At 50.2% G+C, this 22,936-nt stretch overlaps 9 protein-coding genes across 9 annotated transcripts; 2 read left to right on the top strand and 7 right to left on the bottom strand.

Annotated features, from left to right (window-relative positions):
* Positions 1 to 1,906: 1,906 nt before the first annotated feature.
* Positions 1,907 to 2,353, bottom strand: TrAtP1_002046 (uncharacterized protein; the record flags this gene model as incomplete). The annotated part of the gene is made up of 1 exon (XM_066111282.1): positions 1,907 to 2,353. The coding sequence occupies one exon, from the start codon at positions 2,351 to 2,353 to the stop codon at positions 1,907 to 1,909; it is 447 nt and encodes a 148-aa protein (XP_065967356.1).
* A 1,677-nt stretch (positions 2,354 to 4,030) lies between these two features.
* On the bottom strand, positions 4,031 to 5,704 carry TrAtP1_002045 (uncharacterized protein; the record flags this gene model as incomplete). The annotated part of the gene is made up of 1 exon (XM_066111281.1): positions 4,031 to 5,704. One exon carries the CDS (start codon positions 5,702 to 5,704, stop codon positions 4,031 to 4,033), a length of 1,674 nt encoding a protein of 557 aa, XP_065967355.1.
* A 407-nt stretch (positions 5,705 to 6,111) lies between these two features.
* On the bottom strand, positions 6,112 to 6,716 carry TrAtP1_002044 (uncharacterized protein; the record flags this gene model as incomplete). The annotated part of the gene is made up of 2 exons (XM_014085633.2): positions 6,112 to 6,294; positions 6,630 to 6,716. 2 exons carry the CDS (start codon positions 6,714 to 6,716, stop codon positions 6,112 to 6,114), a joined length of 270 nt encoding a protein of 89 aa, XP_013941108.2.
* Positions 6,717 to 14,127: 7,411 nt separating this feature from the next.
* Positions 14,128 to 15,247, top strand: TrAtP1_002043 (uncharacterized protein; the record flags this gene model as incomplete). The annotated part of the gene is made up of 3 exons (XM_014085247.2): positions 14,128 to 14,262; positions 14,335 to 14,487; positions 14,567 to 15,247. The coding sequence occupies 3 exons, from the start codon at positions 14,128 to 14,130 to the stop codon at positions 15,245 to 15,247; spliced, it is 969 nt and encodes a 322-aa protein (XP_013940722.1).
* A 357-nt stretch (positions 15,248 to 15,604) lies between these two features.
* On the bottom strand, positions 15,605 to 17,192 carry TrAtP1_002042 (uncharacterized protein; the record flags this gene model as incomplete). Its single annotated transcript, XM_014085635.2, has 6 exons — positions 15,605 to 16,020; positions 16,096 to 16,226; positions 16,298 to 16,545; positions 16,622 to 16,845; positions 16,913 to 16,952; positions 17,010 to 17,192. 6 exons carry the CDS (start codon positions 17,190 to 17,192, stop codon positions 15,605 to 15,607), a joined length of 1,242 nt encoding a protein of 413 aa, XP_013941110.2.
* A 256-nt stretch (positions 17,193 to 17,448) lies between these two features.
* TrAtP1_002041 (uncharacterized protein) lies at positions 17,449 to 17,613 on the top strand (the record flags this gene model as incomplete). The annotated part of the gene is made up of 1 exon (XM_066111280.1): positions 17,449 to 17,613. One exon carries the CDS (start codon positions 17,449 to 17,451, stop codon positions 17,611 to 17,613), a length of 165 nt encoding a protein of 54 aa, XP_065967354.1.
* Positions 17,614 to 18,303: 690 nt separating this feature from the next.
* TrAtP1_002040 (uncharacterized protein) lies at positions 18,304 to 19,142 on the bottom strand. Its single transcript, XM_066111279.1, has one exon. The coding sequence runs from the start codon at positions 18,889 to 18,891 to the stop codon at positions 18,421 to 18,423; it is 471 nt and encodes a 156-aa protein (XP_065967353.1). The 5' UTR covers positions 18,892 to 19,142; the 3' UTR covers positions 18,304 to 18,420.
* On the bottom strand, positions 19,124 to 20,562 carry TrAtP1_002039 (uncharacterized protein). The gene is made up of 2 exons (XM_014086299.2): positions 20,463 to 20,562; positions 19,124 to 20,397 (listed from the first exon to the last, which is right to left on the bottom strand). Exon 2 carries the CDS (start codon positions 20,005 to 20,007, stop codon positions 19,195 to 19,197), a length of 813 nt encoding a protein of 270 aa, XP_013941774.1. The 5' UTR covers positions 20,008 to 20,397; positions 20,463 to 20,562; the 3' UTR covers positions 19,124 to 19,194.
* A 106-nt stretch (positions 20,563 to 20,668) lies between these two features.
* On the bottom strand, positions 20,669 to 22,881 carry TrAtP1_002038 (uncharacterized protein). The gene is made up of 5 exons (XM_014085636.2): positions 22,693 to 22,881; positions 22,534 to 22,569; positions 22,212 to 22,367; positions 21,804 to 22,109; positions 20,669 to 21,686 (listed from the first exon to the last, which is right to left on the bottom strand). The coding sequence occupies exons 1-5, from the start codon at positions 22,715 to 22,717 to the stop codon at positions 20,878 to 20,880; spliced, it is 1,332 nt and encodes a 443-aa protein (XP_013941111.1). The 5' UTR covers positions 22,718 to 22,881; the 3' UTR covers positions 20,669 to 20,877.
* Positions 22,882 to 22,936: the final 55 nt, after the last annotated feature.

Below are 22,936 nucleotides of genomic sequence, written 5' to 3'. Positions count from 1 at the left end.
TGTATAGATACAGGCCATAATTCCGCGACAGTAGTTCCAGGGCGAGCTGAATCGAAGCCTTCTCCATGATGAGCGCCAAATAGCGGCCCAAAGGATCACAGAGCTTGTCTTCGATATTGGTAACGGCGAGAACTTGCAACTCTGCGCTCGCCACAGGGACAAAGGCATTCAAAATTTGACGTCTTCCATCCCAATGGCCTTGCCGCGTGTTGTTCGGTCGAGCTGGCGCGTAGTTTGAAGTAATTGCTCTCCCGGCACATACTTTTGCCAATCGTACGAATAACGAGGACGCGGGGTTTGCTGAAAGCTTTCGTCAGCCTTTTCATTGATGTTGAAGAAATTGTCTATTCAGAAGCGTCAGTAAATGTATGAGCTCTAAGCAGAAAATTAGGCAGAAGATGGCGACGACGTGCTTGATCAGAGCTCCTTCGAGCCGCCTGTCCATTGAATGATTGGGCTTTTGAACTTTGAACTTTGAACTTCGAACAAGCACGCAGGGCTCGTGAATCAATAACTGCAACGTCGAAGCTCAAAAAGCCCAAAATAAGCAGCGCCAATCAAGATCTTTTACGCTGAAAGAGGACCAAAGGGCCTTTGTGCATGGCAGCTGTACAGCACCAGTCGAGACGTATCATGTGACATTGACCACTCCTGCTCTCTTTCATCATCGAATTTCCAACTACGACCATTTCCCCTTGATGATTCGACTTTGATTTCCCATTGCTATACTCAAAATATCTCCAACGTCCAAAACTTGCAACCCTCTGAAAATCGCTACGGTCACAACTTCGACTCTGGCACCGATAACTGGATAGCATTTGAGCCGACTCGCCACCTCGAATCAAGCAACTTCAAAGGTATATGCTCGGACGAAGAAAGCTTCCATTGCATACAACTAGTACTGACAAAATACCTCCCAGAGCCAGCCAATCAAGTTCGATTTCGCGTCTTCGTCTATGGACTACTGCTCAGAAAGTGTTTCGACCGCCCTACATCGTCAACTAAGCCGCAATATCGACGCATAAGAAAGAGACTACAGGTACAACAAGAAGATTTGGTAACGGAAATAGATTCCATTGCGTACATATGCATACGCTGTCCATTGACGTCACATTTGGTATCGCCATTGCCGGTTGCCAGCAAACCAGACAGACGGCCATAGCAGTACGGACTTGAAGGATGCCTCCCTACATGACCTTCTTACATACAAGTCTTCGTGGCGGTTTGCAAGTCGACCGTTTCTTGGCGCACCAACCGTCCCTTCGGTGCCATCTCCGAGGAGATCTGCTCCAAGCTTCCTGCTAAGCATTGCTTATTCCAGAGTTAGGCAGCGTGTCTAGATTGCGGTACGTTTGGCCCCCAAAATATCTCGGAAGCAGGCCGGCCTAGTACTACCAGTCGATCAGTTGAAATACCAAGTCAGCGGTCCCCATGCGTGCCCCTCTGCACACGCCCCTTTGAAGAACTCTTATAGGATGCTAGTGTCTTGAGTTGGAGGTCTATCAAGCTGCGCAGGTATCTGCTACTTGCAGAGGGCATCCCACAAGGCGCTTCCAAGTACCGCATACATCTAGAGAGCCTCCTATGAGATTCTTCCAACGAACAGCCTCCCCGTGCATCACGCACACCATCTACGGCACATCGGCAGCGGCTGGGGTCGTGGAGAGGGGACCCGGCGGGTAGGGGCGATCTAGACAACCTTGGCCAAAAAGGTTGTTTTGGTCAGTTACTATCTACTACTTAGTTTGCGCCAATCTCTGGCGGTTCTTTCTTTCGTATACTTACAGTCTACGTCCAAACCTGTGGCTTCAGCAGCCGCATGCGGTCTTTTTTCCGACCTACGACGTCGAATCAAGCCTCTAGCTCGCTCGCGAAGCATCACATGGATAGGTCGGATCGCTCGGCATCATTTGGATTGATAATGCTCATCCGTGCTCTGAACCTTGATAGCGATGATCCCCCAATCCGTGCAGCCGATATCGCAAGATGCAAACGAAGTCACTGACCGACGCGTAGCATAGCAGCCAGTTTCCTCGCAGCAAAAAAGATACGGGCTGGAAATTCTCTCAAAGTACATACATCCGACCCCTTGCGGCTGACATGCTGCCAAGCCGGCAGCCTTCGCTCGGCAGCGGGACGGATGCATATCCATCATGAATTCGACGATGCCGCCACGGTACCTACATGCTACATGGTGCCACAGATAATGCACGAGCTGCTCGATGACGGAGGAAATGCCGTAGGGCGAGGATTCACGGCCAGATTCCGACACGGCACCGATACCATCATTTCCAGCGTCTGTGCGCCGTTCCAGCAGAGAGGGGGTTTCGAGGAAGAAGCTTGTGTGCTTCATGCACAGAATAGGAGAGGGACGATCGCTCTGTGCAAGCGCTCTGTCGGCCAACAAAAGGGATGTCCGTACTGCGAATAGCAGACAGAGAATCTACTGCGACAACGCATGCGTGTCCACAAGATCAAACCCACCCTCCAGCTGGATGCCTTCACATGCCAAATTTCAAAGGCGATGCGACAGCCCTTTACTGGTGCTTGCATGCCCATGCCCGTGGCCTTGCAGCTACTGTAGCATCTAGTGGTTGGTAATACCGCTCCTACCTGGTGATGATGCTGTTCGTTTCTTCCTTTTGCCTCGCTGGATAAGCGGCCTTCAGCTCCCACCGAGCTTCTCTAGTCTGTCTGTGTCCTGCCCCCCCTTGCTAACGTCGGAGAAAACCAGCAGCTGTAACCCTTTAAAGGCCGCCTCTAGCGGGCTTTCCAACCATCACAGGAGCCGTTTCTTTGCCACATTCTCACCACTATCAAATATCAGTAGATAGGCAATAGTCTAGATACCTTAGTCTAGATAGTCTAAAAGGCCCTTTTACGGTACCATTCGTCATCTGCCATTGTCAAAAATTGCTGTAGTTCAATCAAGCATGCCACGTGAAGCCTCCTTGTGTCTCACCACAGCTGCATTCCCTCCTTACCCGTTGGTAGTAAAGCAGGTGGCAGGTAACATGATGCCGTTAAACATTTCGTCACATATGACGAGCCGGCGGCCCGTGTTAGACAAGATGCCGTTTTCAGCCGCAGGAGCGCTGATTCTTCATTTCCAATCACCACGAACAATCTGCATTGAAGGCTTATAAACGAGATTTGTTTGGAAAGCATCTAAGGTATCTTCAATAGTCTATGAATAGAGAAAATTTGTATCTCTTCTCAGGCATAAAGCGCATTGCGTTTGTACCTGTGACGACTTTCTATCGCCTATTTAAGCCATCGCCACATCATCTCCATTCCATATATTGGAGGCAAAGGACGAAGATAAACTCAAGAAATTCTAAATAAAGAATAAGCTTATTAAGCTTTCTTTTTCGAAGACTTTGCCGCCCATCCCAATAAGTATAAAAGAAAATAGAAATATCATGATACTCGCGTAAACTCATCCCTCCGTCTTGATGCATGCAGAGAAACCCAGGACAAAGAAAAAGAAAGGGTTGGATCAATCTACGACCGCATATATCCCTCGTATGTACTCTGTAGTTGGAAAAGAAAAAAAAGAAAAAGAAAAGAAGGAAAAAATATGCAGAGGGTCTTTTAAAAATAAAAAGGCCGCCATAGCAAGCATAGCGTAGTGGAAGAATTGTAAATTGACGATGAAATCCCCCAATCAAAACACCAGCCAAGCTGACTTTGTTCTCTCAAGTCGCTTGTTTCAGCCTTCCAACTCCAATAAATGCTCCAGTTGACCTGGATAGTGTAATCCCAAGGAAAAAGTGAGATAAAAAAGAACTCATCTCCCCCCCCAAAAAATGAATTGAAACAAAGATGAAGCATTAAAAAAGTGAGAATATTAAAGGGGAAAAGGAAAGACTAATTGTCGCCGCCCATTATTCGCGATGCATTTGAATAATAGAGGAAGAAGAGAGGTTAAATAAATGAACAGAGGTTATAAAATAGTGGTCGGATATAGGATAGAGTATTGTCAGATATTAACAGACGAGGGCCACCTTGACAAGTAGCACGCTGTCTCTCAGTAGCCGGCCTGCCCTGGCATTTTACCCAGCGAATGACTGCCAAAGTTCTTGGTCGGTAAATGGTTGTGGCAAAAGATTTTGCTTCCATTCTTGGCGCCGTAATCTTTCTTTGTCGCATCGATTGTGAGCTTGGGATCGTCGTACGACTCGAGCTGACAGCATTCGATATTCTTGACCCAGCGACTCGTAATCACGTCGTAGACGCACATGCGCTTGTTGGGGTCTGGGTTAAGCATTTGTAGCAAGATGCGCCGCAGAGGCGGAGGATTGACACCCATATCAAGGGCCAGGCACTTGGGGTAGTCTGTCTCTGTGATTGTGGCATCTTTATCGCCCTGGTGCTTCTTGTTCCATTTCTCCCAACCGGCCACCAGCTTGTCGTAGTGAAGGTTGCCAGCCTCGGCTTTGGACCAGATGGCGCCGCCAAAAGTCATGTAAATCATGACAATGGCAGTGCTCCATACGTCCAAAGCTCGTGCATCGTAGTTTCCCTTCTTCTGAAGCACCTCAGGCGCAATGTAGGGCTCGCTGCCGCATATGCCCGGAGAACAGAGCCGGATCTCTCCCATGTTCTTACCACACTGGCCGCCAGCCTCACGAAGTCCGGGATGAGTGCCACAAAAGACTTCGGAGACACCAAAATCTGTGATTTTCAGTTTGCTATCCCTTGTAATGAGTAGATTTTCAAGCTTGATGTCACGGTGAGCAATGCCGTTGGCGTGGAGATAGTTGACGCCCTGGACGAGCTGCTTGAAGAGGCAGAGGCGATCCTTGAGTTTGGCGTCGCCTTTCAAATGACCCTTTTGCACAAGGCTAAACAGGTCACCCTCCGAGCAGTATTCCATGACATGATTCCAGCGTCCATGATCTGAGCACAGGCGAACTGTTTCGACAATGTTGGGATGGTGCAGGCTCTTGCCGATGCTGAATTCCGATTTGATCTTCTTTTCGTACTCTGCCTTGCTTTCGCGGCTAGATTTGCTACGAAACTCCTTGACGGCGTACATTTCGCCAGGGAAACCCTTGCGCACCATGAGCGAGACCTTGGAGGCAGCCCCCTTTCCGAGATGCTTGCCGTGGCGGCCCAGAAGCTTGCTCTGATACTCGAATTCATCCTGCAGTTCAGCAACGTCCACGTTGAAGTCGTCGGGCAAACTCAAGCTCATACGACGGGCCTTGGCGCCTGTGCCGGCCTCAGGCGGCATTGCCCAAGGGAGCCGCTCAGGAGGATACGTTTGGCCATTGGGGGCGTTGCTGCCCTGGCGAGGAAGAGGCCCGCGGTTCCCAGCGTCGAAGCTACTAGCACGGCGCGATACAGCCTTTCCAGGCCGGCCAACTGCTGTGCCAACAAACCCAACAGCACGGCCCCGCAGGCTGAAACCGGTTGACGCACGGTTCTTCTTCTTGAGATTAGTGTCCTCGCTGAGCGAATTTTCATCCTGAATAGACAATCTATCGACAGAAGGAGTCCCCGGAGATGGGGGTGTAGGCGAATTAGACCGGGTAGTGGCATTGGACGACCGGGTTAAAGAAAAGCGACTTGAACGTGTAGCCGGGCGAGCGCTGCTCGTCAGGGGCCGCTGTAAATAGGAGGCTTCAGAAGGGATAGGCGAGCTCGCATCGAAAACGGCAGCGTCCTGCGTACCAGGACGACGAAAGAAGTTGGTCATTGTGCTTCTGAGACTGGAGATGGAAAGCCGGGTGGAGAGTCTTGATGGCGAGGGAGGTTCCAGCACAGAGGGCCGGCTTGAAGCAGGGGATAAAGGTGTAAAAAATTTGCTGCTATTACTGAAAGTAGGCACCAGTGCGGATGAAGTTGTGGTTTCTGATTCCGGGTTTGAAATTGAGACAGCTGGCACCGAGAGAGCGGGAGAGACAAAGTTGCTGGAGCTTGGTCTGGATGCCGAGGCCGGACTCAGCAGGGAGGAGGCTGCTCCTGGCGATGCTGCTGCTTTTACCGTCTTGCGAAAGACTGACGGGAGGATGGCAGGCTTATTTGGAGCTGTTGTAATACCGGTTGAATGCTGCTGAGAGCTGACACTGCCAAGGTCGTCCGAATCCTGCTCATATGCATGCCTCAACGTGAAATCCCGCGATTGGCGGCCGCTGACAGGCGTAACAGGCTCGAGGGGGCCTTCGCTTTCAGTGTCGTAGCCCTCGAAAGCTGGGTCTGGGAAGTCGGCTGGAGGTTGGCGCAACGTCGTTTGGATGAAGTAGGAGCTGATGTCAGAGGACCGAAGCCGTTGCGCGCATTTATCCGCTGAAGAGCAGTGTCAGCATAGAGTATTAATTCGGGGTTTTTTGGTTTGAAACAGGAGAATGGGTTCAAATAGGTATTGGAGTATAAGAAGGGATTTGGAGGAGAAAATATGAAGAAGCTATTCAGCAGCATGCGAAAGTGCACTGAAGGGGGAGATGCATGCCAAGAAAAAAAACCTGCAGCAGAAACGAGGCGTCGCAGGTGCCACAGCTTCTTTTTGAAGGAGGGAGGGAACAAGCAGAAACAGGAAAGCGGAAACAGCTTGAATTGCCATTCAAGGATCCATCCATGAGAAATGCAGGCCGGGCTTATCTAACTGCGAATAAGTCACTCACCTCTAGCTGGAGCCGGAATTGGCTGGGGGGGCGGCTGCTGGCGGCGCTACTGGCGCTGAAGCTGGAGAAACCAGCGGCCCCGGACATGCTGAAAGCGCCATGGCTCTAGCAGATCCAGCAATCGATGTAAAAAACAGCACGCTTTGAAGGCCAAGGGTCACTGAGCTCCACTATGCCGGGGAGCGATGCACCTCGGAAAAAGGGAGTTTGATTTTTGAATCTTGAATTTCCCTTTTCCCTTTTTTTTTCCTTTGATATTATTTTGCGTTTATATTATGCGCGTCACGAAAAGTGGCGCCGCAGGAAAAAGCAGAAAAAGGACAAGGAAGCAGCCGTTGCTGGTTTAGCGTCTGGGCGCCGTTCTTGGATCGAATCAAAACGCTGCTGGACCTTCTCTAGAAGCGTTCGATTCGGATTCCCCAATGGTGAGGGGGGTATGGCGACGTAATTGGGTCGGCGCTTCAACCACTCAGCAGCCAGCAAAGTCTGGACTGGAAGGCGAAAAGAATCAAGTCCGCGGTGTTGCCGAAACGGAGCTTGGCCTTTGAAATAGGCAGGTGAAGCGGGTGCGCAGATGGGCGAAGATGATTTGAAAATGAGAGTAAGAACAATTGGCTGCTGAGAACGAAAGGAGGGGAGATGGTGATATAAATGCTAAGAGAAGAGCGAGATTTCAAGAGATGGTGGCGGAGATGTGGAGTTGGAGTTTGACGCCTTGTGCCGAAAGGCTAATCTTGAGCTTTATTTTCTTATCGCTGCCTCTGTTCTTGGTGACTTGGAGAGCTATGGCATGCTTGTATTCATTAAGTGGCGGATGGTGGGCTGGTAATGTCGACGCAGGCTGGCCTCTGATTCAAAGCATCGATATCGGAAGAAGAGAAGAGAAGTAGCTGGCAAGGCAAACCAAAGAGTAAGTAGAGAGGGAAACAAGCTGCAAGAACAAAGGATTGGCAGGGCAAACCCAGTCAGCGATGGCTTCCTGCTGTCTTCCTCTGCTTTCTTCTTGACGTGAAGCCTGGTAGTAAGTAGCCAAGGCCAAGGCAGGAAAGAGGAGAGAGAGTGACCCAGAGCGCGGGAGGTGGAGGCATTTAATCAAACCCCAATGTATATAAATCGAGGCCACATTTGGTACCAGAAATCTGGAGGGTAGAATCGAGGCAGAGGGGGGGTGAAGAAGGGATCCGGCGAGGAGTGCAGGAAACAATTCGAGGTACCACGGTACGCTGCGTGGAGGGCAACTGCAAAGTTCCCGAGTACCTGAGTACATCGTCCCTTGAGTCGATGCCAAGGCCTTTAGCGGCAAGACATACAGCCACTGGTGCACAAGACGTCAAGGAGCACAGCAGGAAATTGATGCTAACGGCCGCTATTCAATTTCTCGCAGACTTGGCTGCTAAACTACTAGTAGGTACTACTAACATATATCACCGCCTATATACGAAGTTATAGATGAAGGAATATCGTGAGTAGCAAGGTATCCGTCATTTCTTTCACTGGCTGGTGCTCCAAACAATGCTGTAGAAGTTGGCGCTCGGCAGTACATGGTACCGGCGCCCTGATAGCTGCCAGCGCGAGGCATGGAGTACCCGATACGAGGTACGCGCGGTATACATGGCTCCCCCCTTTGCATTGGCGCCAAGGCTCGCTTCGCTTCGCTCGTTACTGATTGCATAGCGCCTGGCCATCAATGACAGCACGCACACCTCCAGAAATGGAGTCTCCCTACCCCCAAATGAAAGGCGTCTCGATCATGGCTACTCACTCTCACTGGTTTATTAGAGGCCCAGCATTGCGTGGAGAGTGCTCTAAAATTAGTCATTGGCCTGTATGCACTTTCGCTATCAATACGTGCCTGCCAAGAGCACGGCCATCGCAATCTCAAGGTGCCGTATCTGGTCCACGATATGCGCTCGCCAAGAGCCTTCAGCGGCCAGACCCCTCTGTAAACTAATGCGCTGCCCGCTATGCAATGCAGCTGCGCTGTGCCTGGTAAAGAAGCTGGATAAACCTCTGCCAAGTCAACTCCTCCCAACTTCATCATCTGTACGCACATCCCACAGACGAGTCCAAACTGGGCGACCGACCCGACATCACGCCCGCATCTTTTCATTTGCTGCCCCCAGCCGGGGGACGTAATGTTTCCCTAATATGCTCTTATTTCTCGCCTGTATTTGCGGGCTGGAGAGTGGGTGCACGCGTATCGCTGCGCTGCGGTACGTACTCGAGCTGTGGCTGCGACTTTGTTTCTTGTCTCTGGCGTATCTCCTCCGTCTCCATCCACCGTCGTTCGTTTGTGTCACCAAGCCTTGGCACATTTCAACCAAGTGCTAGTGCTCTGGGCTAATTACTTGCGGCTAGTTGTACGTGTAGCATCACCGCCTGAGAAGGCCCATTGAGCACGACCTAAAAGAAGGCAGATGATGGCTTTTGATCGCCGCTTGGCGTAATGAACGGAGCACGGTGGGTGGTGAGTGCATTGCTGAGCTTGTATGGGTTGGCCGTTGCCGCTGATCTGCTCGGCAGTGATATTACGCGAAATACACCCTTGCGTCCCAATACTAGGTACCTAGTAGTATCACAACTCCCGACAGATATGAGCATGGGATCTTCCCTTGAGTCAAATCCGCCTCGCCAATGTTTGCAATGGTACTCCTCTTGGCAGGACCAAGAGGCTTGGCTATGGAATTGTTTGTCTTGTGAGGCGCAGAAGCTTTGTTTTCCTCAGAATTGGGCCTATACGTGGAATTGATTCTTTCTGATCACCGCTCATCGTCCTCTTCTAACGCATCAGCCAAATGATCGACAAGCCACTTTCGACTGCCCTCAGGGCGTTGTAGTCCAAGGCTGGGGACCAGAAGCTGGATTTGCAAGCTGTCCGATGACCTGATTGCACGTATAATGAGGCTACTACTGGTGCCGGTCGTACAGATATGCAGCCTGCGGTGCTCGCGCAGCTTGCTGCTCGCATCTATACAGGCAGCCACAAATGCGGGAAGCCGCAGTCCAATTTTCGCAGCGCCGTTTGCTGACCCGTAACGGCCCCGGTGCAGCGTGCGCTCCCGTTACCGGGATCGAATGTCAGCTCGCGACCGGCCTTGCTCTTGCGCTGCTCCGGATGTCGTGCAAGAAGTTGATGGAGGTGCTCTTGTGCTCCAGGCAAGACGCAATGCATGGCGTTAGTGCTACAAATGCCATCAACAACAGAGCAAAGCGCTCCAATCTCACTACTTGTATGCTCAGGCACAAGAGCAGAATTGACCGTATTGCTTACTGCTGCGTACTGCCAGTTGCAATGGGATCTGGGAATTTGGCGTTGCCCATGTCACCTTCGTGTTCCGTGATAATCCACCAAGCTCCATCTATGATATCTGAGCTGGCCAAAGCATCTGGGAATCTCGAAAAGGCGCTCAACGCTACAGCTCTGGCTTACCTGTACGCGAGCCAAACACTATCCACGCACACCAACCGCCATCATCAGAAGAGAAGAAAGTGCGCTTCACCTCGATGCACTACAGTTGTGCTCGTACGGCTTACTTGCACAACGAACTTTCAGAGGGCTAATCTCAAACTATTTACCCCCCCGGTCAACCCCCCTTTCCTCTTCTCCGATCTGGTCGGCCGATTCGTCTACCGGCCAGCCAGTTGACAGTCGAAGCAGCCAGATTGCAGCCCAGACCAAGCGAAATACGGAAATGATGTATATGGGAGTAGCATATCTAAGGCAGAGCAGCCAGTGGCGGGAGGGCCCAGAAGCGAAGGTTTAATTATAGCAACTTGATTCAGCCAGCAACGAGTCACGAGCATCATCCCATTTGGCAAGTAAGTTCTCCGCGCCGCAATAAAGGACTCGTCGGCAACAAGCGAAAATAACGCTCACCACCAGGGTATCATCTGCGCTCAAGGTTCCACATACTTGCCGCCATGCATATCTTCTTACTGCGGCTTGTACCAAGCAAGGCCAAACGCCATCTATCAAGAAGACTGAAGGAAGCCTGCGCTAGTCTTGGAATTGACGCGGACGACGATGCTCCGCCGTAAATACTGCCCTCGTGGGAAGGATAATGGACTGCAAGCGGGCGATCAAAGATGGATCGAAAAGCACATTAGCCACTCAGCCGGCCAATTTGCCCAGATTTGAGCTCGTGGCTGCTTGCTTTCGCTTCGGTCGACCAACTTGCAGCATCCACACACGCATCTGACACTATTCCTCATGCTCTCTCGTCTGCGACCTATTGATGGATGCATGCACGGATTTCCAGTTGTGAAACCCGCCTTCAATATTCTATGAAGCTACTTTCGCTTGGATATAGCCGGCTCAACCAGCGCTCAGTCAAGCCAGTAAAGAAGCTATCGGCTCTAGTTGGGAGCCAACTATTGCTTGTCGACGGAGGCATTATTGGAAACTGATGAGAAGCGACGTTCTAGAGACGAAGCAAATTCAGAAGCGGCTCCGTTGCTGCGGCAATAAGGATACGACTTTGAATCTCTCCGTCCTTAAGAGCCTCAGCAATACTCCAAATCACCGGCGCCATGAAGCATTGCGGCAGCTAGTCGTGGAGAACAAGCAAGCTTAAAAATAGGTCTTGTCTGAAACAATTCGCTAAAGTATTCTATACTTCGTTCTCTGTTCAGATGCACCCAGCCCGACAATGAGCTTCATCGCTCTTCAAAGTGTCATGGAGGGAGAGTGTCTTATCCTTTTGTGCCGCCCCAGCTGGCTTTTCGCGGGTGCCATTAGATCTCGATCTGATTTGAAATACGAACATTTGAGTCTGAAACATTAAGCCGCCCAAATGACCTCAATTTACTAGCCAAGTCCATCTCGTCAAGGCTCGTCAACGTTATTTAGCAAGCATTTTCTCGCTCCTGATCAAGGGCGATCATTGCCTTGACAACCAACACCCACAGTGTTACATAAAAAACAAAGTTAAATACTGCTTGATATGTTACAGCGGAAAGGGCTGCAATGACACAGTGGTTAGGCACTTCGGCAGTGTTGACAAAGGCAAAATGCTTGTATTAGACTGCCTTGAGCATGCAACACTTACGATTGTATTGTTGGCCTGATCTAGGAGAGCGGGGAGAAGGAAACAAGAAAAGGACACTTCATTGGCAGATATGGCAATGCCCATATTCCAATGTCTCTTGTGGAACAGGCCTCAGTATTACGACTTGCAGTAGCAGCAGCATCTGCCGGTCCACCATTGGCAACACTCAAAAAGTATGCTTAAATAGCCACGCCACATTTCCGTCTCGGTGAGACGTTAATCCCCGGCTTGGTTTTCAGACATCTGGCCGTGTGTGAGACAACTTGCCTGGTCCAGGGCTCTGGTCCAACCTGCTTTCGAAGGGCGATTCGCCTTGCTTTCAGACAAGGTTTCGAATCCAAGACAACTCGCACCACATGAGCCTCTTTTTGACTGCCGCGAGCTGTATCGCCAAGCCTCCTGCCAAGAAATTAGGGATGATGATTGAGATGAGTTTTTCTTGGTTCAAGGCGTACATGCATACCCTTGAACTAAAAGAAGGCCGTTCTGGAATCTGCTGGATCGACATGGTGCTGTCCTACATCATGGATGAAGAGCCAGTGTCACAGTTCTTGAGAATATGCCGTGCCCAGGAGCTAGAGGCATAAGAGCTTTACAGACATGCTGGATCTACAATTTCTAACGGCTGCTATGCTCTCCCTGCCACCCAACATTTAAGCTTTCTCACCGACTCGCCTACGCGCCTGTCTCATTGAGCGAGAAGACGGCTGGGCCGCGGCACAAGAAAGACGCCAAGACACCCACGATCAACAGCCATACAAAAGAATAGTTATTGAATGATTACTTCTATCAGAGGCAGGGATTATCAACCAGCCAGACTGATTCCTATTGTTTTTGTTTGTCGAGACCTCCATTTTACCGTACGTTCGACGCGTTTTTTTTTTTTTTTTTTTTTTTTGAGACAGGCGTCTAACTATCAAGCACGTGTAGTATAGATGATATCCGTCGCCCAATGACAAGTCTTTGAAGTTCTCTCCACCGCGGTCGGACACCAAGCATCTACTTGATCGACCTTTTGTTCGGAAGAACTGAAGCCAAGGATTTTGGGTACCACGAAGATGTGAGCAGCCAACTTGACTGATCCTTCGGTGCTCCTTCGATCGATCCATGGAGATTGGCGCGTGCCAAGATAACCAAGTCTGTAACGTGATAATGGATCTGATACCGCTTGCTATTCAGCAATGGATATGTCTTGCCAAGCGGCCGGAGTATCTTGGCATGCCGAACTGAGGCAGCTTGTTGAGAGCGATACTTAACGATACCTGAAGATGAGCATTCCACGTCGAAGACAGTGTGCTTGTACAACACCACAACGGCTGTCTATTATTCGCTGTGGCAGCGCAGATGTGTAATGGGTGCACTGAATACCGCGGGTTCAACGTGTCATCGAATACTTAAAACTTGGCTGTGAACACAAAGGTGTCTAGTGACCGGGTTTTCAATTCTGAGCATGAGCCTTCCGGAAGAGCATCTGAGCGGACAGGAACTTGGAATTCCAGTCCAGAGAAGAGCAAGCTGCGATTCCAGGCCTTTTAGTCTTTGTGGCTTGAGCTTGGCCAGCACCCACTTGCTTTGTGAGAGCTGAGACTCTGTGCAACGACCCCCCCTTGCCGTGACCATTGGCATATACCTGGATTTCTCTAGCTGGCAAAGCAAACAGGAGCGCCTTCACAGTCTCTCGGAACTGTGCAGTGGACGATGGTTCAATCCGAGTGTTGATTGATATCTCAGAGTGGATAGCATAATCGGCCGATTTCTTCCTATTATGCCTGAAGAGATTGTTTCTCATTAGCGGGAGCTAATCAAGACTTGAGCCTTCATATCATCCAAGACGATCTGATTATACACGCATGACAAAACAGGCTTGCGCTGGGCTACATACACAGCGACAAGAAGAAGGCATCAGACTTTTCCTAAAGCACCAGCTCTTTTAGCACTTCTTCCTGAGTTTGCACATGGCTCTGGCCATTATTAATTACGATTGCGCCGCAATACTAGTGGTGGGATTATAAATTCATCTTGCCGCCAACAGATGGAGTAGTAGCGGACGCGGTGCCGCAGGGCGGGGCCGTTGACGGAGATTTTTCCACGGCCCGCCATCAAAGCTTCACTCAGCCTCATATCATGCTGGTACCTGGAGGCAAATAGCGGGAAGCTTCCCGGCGGCCGGGGAACGGCAACTGAATTTCGCCATGATGGCTCTAGCTCAATCCGCGGCCGTATTGAAACTGGCGCCGGAGATAGTGGCTTCCATGGAAACTACCGGTATGACTGCTACCGTTGTGGCTTTCATGGAAACCACCAATCTTGGAGGCTCTGCGCAATGAACTATATATACTTTGGCGTATGAGCATACTGCCATTTCGTTCAAGCAGCTTCCTATCTACTCTTTACAAACAGCCCTGACACAGTTTTAATCTCTTGGAAATTCTTACTACATATCATCCAACATGTCTGAAGACTCCTATGTTGCCCTAACCATAGGCACTCATACCTGGGCTCCAAATGATGTGGAGAAGATACAGAGCATCATCTCCATCATGCGAGCTCACAACATTAAAACTCTAGACTCGGCTAGGTTATACGTGAGTCTCTCATGGAATAAGATACATCGTCTCACCATCTGTCTCTCTAACTGACTATCTGTTGTGAAACAGGGTGGCGGAGCATCAGAGACGTCTATTGGAAACTTGCACCTTGGCCCAGATTTCGCTGTTGATACCAAAGTGCCAACAGGTTTTGTCAAAGGCCAAGCCGACAAGATTGAGCAATCAGCCTATGAGAGCTTGGCTGCGCTCCAGACGAAACAGGTACGGCCGCTGCCTCAAAAACCTCCATTCTATCGTCGTCTAGCTTTCCTAACGATGATTGTTTCCATGTGTTCTTTAGGTCAGGACCTACTTCTTCCACGGCCCAGATGAAACTGTTCCGTTCGAGAAGCAAATGGAAGCCATCCAGAAACTCTACGTCCAAGGCAGCTTTCAGCGCTTTGGCGTCTCCAACTTTACCCTCGAGCAGGTTCTCCGCCTCTACAACGTTGCAAAAGAAAATGGCTACGTTTTGCCATCTGTTTACCAATGCAGCTACAGCATCGCCTCTCGCCATAACGAGGCTGGTCTATTCCCCACGCTCCGAAAGCTGGGCTTCTCCATCCAGGCATACTCTCCCATGGCGGGCGGGTTTCTGGCCAAGACGCCAGAGTACATCGAGCAAGGCCAAGGCAGCTGGAATCCCAACACCCCGACGGGAAAATTCCAACGTGACCTCTTTTATAAGCCATCGTACATGAAAATGCTCGCAGAGTTTGGAGCCTTGTCAGAGAAATCGGGCATCAGCCGCGCGGGTTTGGCGTACAGATGGGTGAGGCACCATTCGATTTTGAACAAGGAAACGGGTGATGAGGTGATTATTGGTGCCTCCACTTCGGATCAGCTGGCAGACACGATGAAGGAACTGGAAGGTGGCCCTTTGGAGCCGCGGATCGTCCAGCGCATGGAAGAGCTTTGGGAGATGATCAAGCACGAAGCACCAGTTGACAACTTGAAGTCGTTTCAAAACATTTTTGGATAATTCTGAGGCGGTACAAGAAAACAAGGGGTATCTCAATTAAAATGATACAGTGGCTATTTGGTATTGTAGCTAGAATGAACCAGAAGTTCCTTGGCAATTGAACTCAATGATTAGATTTCATGCCTCAGTTACGTGCACCAGTAGCCACCGGACCATGCCATAATACACATTCCTATATCCCCCCTGAGAGGGGTGTGCGAAATAATCGCTACCAGTTTCCCCTAGCAAATAAAGTCGTAGAAAGCATTGGACAAATCGTGTCATTAATAAAGGATATCGTAGCGGGCACACAATTGCAAGTGCTTGTGTACAAATTATGTACGGCGAATGAAGCATGCAAGGGCTCATAGCCTTCATCTAAACGTCTTGGGGCTGGATCTGTTGACTTCGTAGATGGATTTCTCGGGTAACGACTATGCTATTGGGCTCGACAAGGACTCTCGGTGGAGCGACGTTGCCAAGTTCAATCTGCGAGTCGTCTTGCCCCTCCTTAATGGGAACACTACGTTCCGAGCCATCGTCAGTCAGATGTGCAAAGGGATGTTCGTCTGTGTCGTTTGCGTGGCTGTACGCTCGAGAATGAGACGTTGTCGTATTGAAACGGCCATCACCCTGCCAAGGTCGAGAGCCATCCTTTTGATAGTAGCTCATTCTGAGGGTTCCACGGGTTCCACGGGTCCCACTGGACGGCTGTCTCTTGGATGGGGCAGATGCAAGAATAAAGATGCCAAAGGTGAATTTGCTAAGAATCGGCCGCAAGAAAGGTAGGCAGGCTAATGGCAGAGGAGGAGAGTCAGAAAAACATCACCCAGAAGCTTCAAAGGTCCCGCTACATGGCGCATGCTTACCACAAAATATAGCTGTGTTTCCTTCCACCACAGACCATAAAGCAATATTAACAAAGTTCCAGGTGATATCTGGACTGGTCAAATTTCCTTGAAGTAGGTAGTGAAGGCGAACAATGGAGACGATCGTGACACTGACCATGTAGTTAGATATACCGATGCTTGCAGTGCTGAATACAAATAAAATGATTTATTGACAACTTACAAGAGGCCGACGCAGAAAATACCAGCAAGCGCCCACTTTTGTCCTCTGGGGAGTTGCAGCGTCGTGATGTACGGAAGAGGTAGCAGCAATATCAAAATATCGGTAACAATCGTCGGGATTGCATTTCCGTAGAAGAACTTGACCGAGTCTACTGTGCATTTGTAGTCGTCTGGCTGTAATGGGTGCGTCGGGTTGAATCGCTCCCACCAAGCACTGGTAGGTTGGCATTGAAAAATTGTAACGAGGATCTGGAAGAGACAGGTGAGCAAGTAAGCAAGTGGTGGTTTGTTTGCCTAAAAAAAAACATCTGAGTTGAATACTTACGACACCGATAGCCCACATGAGTACAATCACAGCAAGTGTGAATATAGGCAACTTGACCGAGCTTCGAATTTTGAAAGAGCGATAATAAAAGGCGAGGATAGACCATTTGACGCATGCAATAGTCACAAAGTATCCCAATTCGGCGATGAATAATCCCACTGCCCAGGCATATTGGGCATCTGGCGGACCGGCCCAAACATGTTTGCCCAAACCACGGCTCACGGCTAGCAAAGAGTCAGTATTGCGGTTCATTCTCTGGGATCAAAGCGTCGGATCTCGAAATCTACTGACCGTATACACCCATACCGAAGACGTGGGCACACGAAGGGATCTAAAGAAGAGCGCTATTAGTCTCATTTCCATGACTTCAGCTGTAGAAAACGCATACCAATGCCGCAATAATGAACCAATCATCTATCCATAGATTAATGTTCTTCAAACGACGGCTGGCGATGCGGAGCCCAACAACGAGGACCGCCATACACCAGGTGACAATCGAGGTAACCATGATGGAGGCCCGTCTATCGTCGTCGAGATTGATCCCGGAAGGCGGCGCAGGAAGAGTAGCCATGGCTTGCGTATGCAGCTTGGTAGACGCTGCTGTCAATTGTTGGAGAAAAAGTAAAGGAGTGGCTATCAGAGTCGACGGCCTTGCGGTCGTGACGGACTCTGAGACAGAAACGAATGTGAGATTGGTTGAAGAAGAAGAAGCAAGCTCCTATGCCATGCTCCTAGGACCTATACCACCATATGACTACGATTAGAAACGATTCTAGCCTCGGAATGATATAATCTCTTACCGGTGCAAGCCAAACTTGGTCGTACAGATGGGCCAGGACCAAAAGCACGAAACAGGACTCAAGTGCGATTCTGGCAGCTCAAGACGGGATAGTCCGCAGATCTATAACAAGGGCTCACCTCACTGGTGGATCGAGAACCTAAAGCTGCTGCAGACGCCACCGCAAGTGGACAGAAAAAAAGCCACCAGGTAATACCTAGCTCGGTGGTTCAAAGATTTAAAGCCGTCTCGTCGGCCTCACTACTACCGAATAATCTTCAGTTCTCGGCACACGTCGTGAACCGCTCTAGCTTGATCAATCACAATCCCGACTAAGCCAGGGCGTCAGGTAGAGCCATGTGGTTGGCCTGCCGATCTTGAGGAAGAGAAAGAGACGCCTAAGCTGTTACGAGCTGGGAGAGCCACCCGCTAAACTTTAGATTGGCGTAGCTGGAATTAGCATCGGCAGAGGTCCAGCCCATTGGGCCTATGAGCACGGCTAGCAGGGGGGGGTTCCTGGAGCCCGACCCGTCAGTTGAGCTGCGGCCAGGGATGTTGGAGATGCCGATTGATTGCATGGGAAAGCACGTACCTTACAGGGATCGCAGGTGACAAATCGGTCTTGTTTTCTGCCCTTTTTCTTGGTTTTTGGTAGAAGAGAGAGGGAGAAAAGTGGTGATGCTGATGAAATGTTTGGCGAGTGTTTTTAGGGCTGTCAAACTGGCTGTGCCTTCCCACTTCCATTTCTACCAAGCAGCACGTGACGATCTCTCTGAATGTTTCTCCAGGCCTTCCAACGAGACACACAGCTGCTACATCACGTGAAGTTGTTTCTCGGCAGCTGCCAGGCCATTTATTCAAAGATTCTAGATTTTCTAGCAGTTTGTATTAGCAAATACCTTGGTTTCAGATAGTCGAGCAAGCATCTAGTAAGACAATAGTTGATGCTGCTAAAGTAGTGCGAACTGCTTCCAAAAAAAAGAAGAAGAAAGAAAAAAAAAATCTCCATCTTGACCGCAAACTACTGGTTTATGCCCGACTCATGCGCTCCATCTCGTATCCACTGCAGATCGACGACTGCTCTGCTTTTGCATCTCTTCTTAGCCGCTGCTCCGAGGCAGCACTCCACAAGGTTGAGGAGGGGAATGGGCGGAATGGGAAGGCAGAGAGAGTCAAAAGAAAATTCCGTCGTGGGGACATGAGAGTCGTAAGGGCCGATACGAGGGGCAGAAGCGGCCGACGGGTGCGGGCTAATTAATCTCAACTTGCGCGCGAAAATGAGCTTGCGGTGATAACTGTCAGGTGAGGAGCGGTTCTGGTCGGTCAGTCGCGAGTAATGAGAAACGAGACGTTTTCGGGGCAAGATGGCCAGGTTCAACGGTCGGGCTAGGAGCAATGCAGAGTCGTTCTGTCGATCGCGGTGATTCCCCAGACGTGCGGGACTCGAAAGACAGCCTGGGAGGCGGATTTGGCAGCGGCGATCTGCAGACATCTCTTATTAGCGACCACAAGATGTTATCATGCGGTAGATGACGATATAAGAGCGACTCAGACCTTTGAAGCGGGGATGACAAATGATTTAGGACCTAGGTGCATAATATTGACAAGATTATATCGAAGATGGGTATCGGCTAAGTGGTATATAGATATCATGAAGACGATTGCAAAGACAGAGATACAAGGTAAACAGAAGTAGAACATACAAGAACAGAATGAATAAACATCGTGACTCTAACATTATAACACAGTTTAGTACAACCAGTGCGGCTGATAATAGAAGACCACAGCATCGTAGCTAGCCCGCCTTATCCTTCTTCTTCCCATCATCTTCCACTTTATCCTCCTTCTTTCCATCCTCTTCTGCCTTATCCTCCTTCTTCCCATCCTCTTCCGCCTTATATTGAGGGTCGCCAGCCTTATATCTAGGCGGCCCAGCCTTCCAATGGCCGAGCGTCTGGCCATTCACCAATACAGGAAGCGGCTTCGTCTTCCATTCAAGATCCATTCCCAAGCTAGACGAAGCGCAAACCTTCTTCCCAACGTGGGCCCTTCCATACTCCTTGAGCTTTTTCCTCATCTGTACGTGCGAGCCCTTTCCCTGCCCGCACTTTTTATCCATGATTTGTTCCGCCTCGTTCCACTCGTGTCGGTGGCAGGGCCTCTCTCTGCCATACGCGCAAACGTACACCATGACATCGCCGACGATGGACAAGTGAGCGCCGTGGTAGGGGACCTTGAAGTTCTGGCAATAGTCCCAGAGGTTGTCGATGGCGCGGCGATACTCAGTGCTGTTGAGCAAGATGTGACGATCCTTGTGGCACGAATGCCTGGTGGCGTGTATGGGCACCGAATACTCATCCTCCGTATGCGGGCCGGGTTTTTCGTGGAAGTCGCCCTCGCCGGGCGGATGTTTCCATCCGCGGAGAGACAAGTGACTGGATGGGACAGCCGATGGGGCTTCGAATGTAGGGCCTTGTACGGCAGCGGCTTGGTAGATGCCATCGGGGAGTCCTTGTTCCGCCATGATTCCTCCCTGTGATTGTGATGGCGGTGCCGTAGCGGCACAAGCTGTCGCCGAGAAGAAGACGAGGGACCTAAATAAGACCATCTTGACTCTAATTAAATGGATGCCGATTGAAGAAGGTAGCGCGAAATCAGAAGAAATCAGAAGAAGAAAAAACAGGTGTCGAGCTCGTAAGGACCGTCGCCAGCGTTGATGATGGGTCGATTTGCAAGGTGAAACCTCAATAGAATGCTTCTGTTTTTCCGGTCGAAGATTTGGTATGCTTGAGCACAGCAGGTTGGGACCCTCTTTAGGCACAGCCGTTTATGCCTTGATATAGATTCCAGGGATAATCCACTCAATTTCAAGGTTCAGGACAGAGTTTTGTGTGACTTGGAAATAACTCCATAGTTCCAAGCCATCTGTACGATGATGTAACTTTTGTCTCTTGTCACGCACAGTTGTCCAGATCGTGGTCTATGTATAGGTATGTACCTAGGTAGTCAGCTTAAATACACCGAATTTAGGTGCAAAGTTGGCTCTTGTGGCTTGGAACTTACCGTATTGGCTCTGAGTCATAAAGATATACGCGCAATATCCATATCCAGTCGGCCTCATTATCTCCATGTAGAGCTGTGGCGCGGAACCTTATTCGTCAAGCCGCAAAAGATAGTCTGCCGAGAGTAAGTATCGACCAGAAATGCGACGAAATGGTAGAGGAGAATATAAGAGGAATCAATAATATGTAAAAAACACCAACAGCAATGTCCAAGGATAAATCACACTCGCAACAAGGACAATCAAGTAGCATCCAAGATGGTCGACACAAGATTCTGATGCCCAAGACGCCTCCAACAATCACTTGTAGAATATCCAAAACACAGATAGTTGAGCAAGTATTTTCTCATTAGAACATTACGCTTCTCGTACACGAAATGCACCGCTGTTGAACCCTAATCAGCTCGCGAAACAGTCTCATGAAAGCTTCTTCTGCATAAAATCCGCCAGCTCATCCAGCAGCTCCACCGTCTCCGCTGGGCTTGCGATCCAGGCTGTTGTTCCCACACTCCTTGCTTTGAAGTCGTTGGATCCGGCGCTCAGAAACTGATCTCCCACGTGCAGCGTATTCTCGCCCCTGATTGCCGTCAACGCCGCGTCGGCTCCAGTGGTGCCCCCGTTGCGTCTTCCGAACCACTGTTGACAGACAGTCACACCCCAGCTCTTGTCGCCAATGTCGACAAAGACATCGCGGCCACCGTTGAAGGCGCAAAATGGCACTCCTCGGCGCCCCTGCGTGCTTTGGCCAGCTTGCTGGGAAGGCGAGCCCAAGGCACTCAGCTCCAGGATACGCTGTACCACCAACACCGTCTCTTCCAGACTCTCCCGAGCAATTTGTATCTCGGGAGGGTTGGGGACTATTCCCACGGCGCGGTCTTTTCGAACAATGAGGGCGGGAAGATTCATCGTGCGAACACAGTCTCGAAGAGCCGATTCTGCCACGTCCAGGAGTGCCGTGATGTCTGCCTCAGACCAGGCCGCCATGTCTGGAGTGAGCCACTCTGGGCGGGGGACAGGCGCCAGGCGATAGGGCGAAGATGGCTCGTATTCGAAGAGGTAATTGGATTCACCTCCCATGATGACGATGTTTTGCTTCTGCACAGGGTCGAGGTCTGGAGAAGTGGCGATGGCGTCAAGGAGGCCGTGGAGGCGATCGTAGTATCGATCAGCGGTGGTATACCCAGCGGCGGTAACGATGCCAATCTTGATATTTTTGCGTAAGAGATCTGTCAACATGTTAGCGATTGTACAGAGCAATACCTCTGCTATTCCCTCTTCTGCCTCGCAGGCCTCGCAGGTAATGTCAAGCGGTGAAGAGTGAGTGTTGAGAGAGTATGGCATACCGAGCAGTCGTGGAATTAAGGGACTTGATGGCTCCAGGCTCTGTCCATCATCATACAATGTCACATCACCATCAAACGTCGCCAGCTGCAGAGTGCCGCCCGTAACGGCCATAATCTGCGCCGAGTTCAGAACCAGGCGGACATCGTTGAAAGAAGGCGCCACATAGCGTCTTGACGAGATGTAGCGCTTTCGGTCCTGGTACTTGAAGGCTGCCTCCAAGGGCAGCCGCGTGAAGAATGGTCCCGCGGTGGGAACCAGCATTCCAAGCTTGGAGGGGAAGATACGATCCTGGTTTTGGCGGGCGACTATTGTTTTCTTCCAGTTAGCCACTATGCGAAGAGGAACAGAAGGACAAGGAGAAAGAAAACAAAGGCAGCAACATATGACTGAGCGCAGAATATACCTACTGTGGTCGTCAATCATCAATTCAACGTCTCTCATAATCTCTGCGTAGCGTCTGTGGGCCTCCTCGGCCATCTTGGCCACGTTGGTGTCATCGCCAAAAACTCCCGTTGGCTGGGAGTAGAGCACAAACGGCACGGCCAAGAGTCCCTTGACCCATTCTAAACGAATTCCAAAACGAATCAAACATTAGCCGATTGCCTCATTCAAAGGTGCGAGGTTGACCTGCGTGTCGCCATGGAGGATTTGATTTTGGAGTCATGGCTACAAGGCCGATGGGTCGATGCAACCAGGCCAGCGGCTATTCGCACTTTGAAGACAACGTACCGATGAACTGGTCCCGTCTATGGGTCTTGAGGGCATCTGTAATTTCAAATCAGTGACATGGTCCAAGAGACAGACTGCGGAGATGACATTGCCCCTCTCACTTTCCACCTACGCAGAGGAACTCGAGATGGATGAGGGGAACCAATTGGGCAGACTTACACTCGACGCGGTATCGGGTCGTCATGATCTACCGTCGGTAGCTTCGTGCTCTTCAGTCAATTGTATTCTATAGAAGAGGAGTGAAGGGATGGAGGCAGAAGAAAACAATCTAGAGAAAATTGGAAACAAAGAAGAAGAAAAAGCAGGATGATGATGAAAACAAAAGAACAAGGCAAGGACAAAATAAGGTTGGACCGCTCGTTGTTGTCACGACGTTGATCGGATTGGGCTCCGGCGCCCCAGC

This window comes from Trichoderma atroviride, chromosome 1 (genome assembly GCF_020647795.1).
Source record: "Trichoderma atroviride chromosome 1, complete sequence".
Classification (NCBI taxonomy): domain Eukaryota; kingdom Fungi; phylum Ascomycota; class Sordariomycetes; order Hypocreales; family Hypocreaceae; genus Trichoderma; species Trichoderma atroviride.
This window is presented reverse-complemented; position numbering and strand designations above follow the sequence as displayed.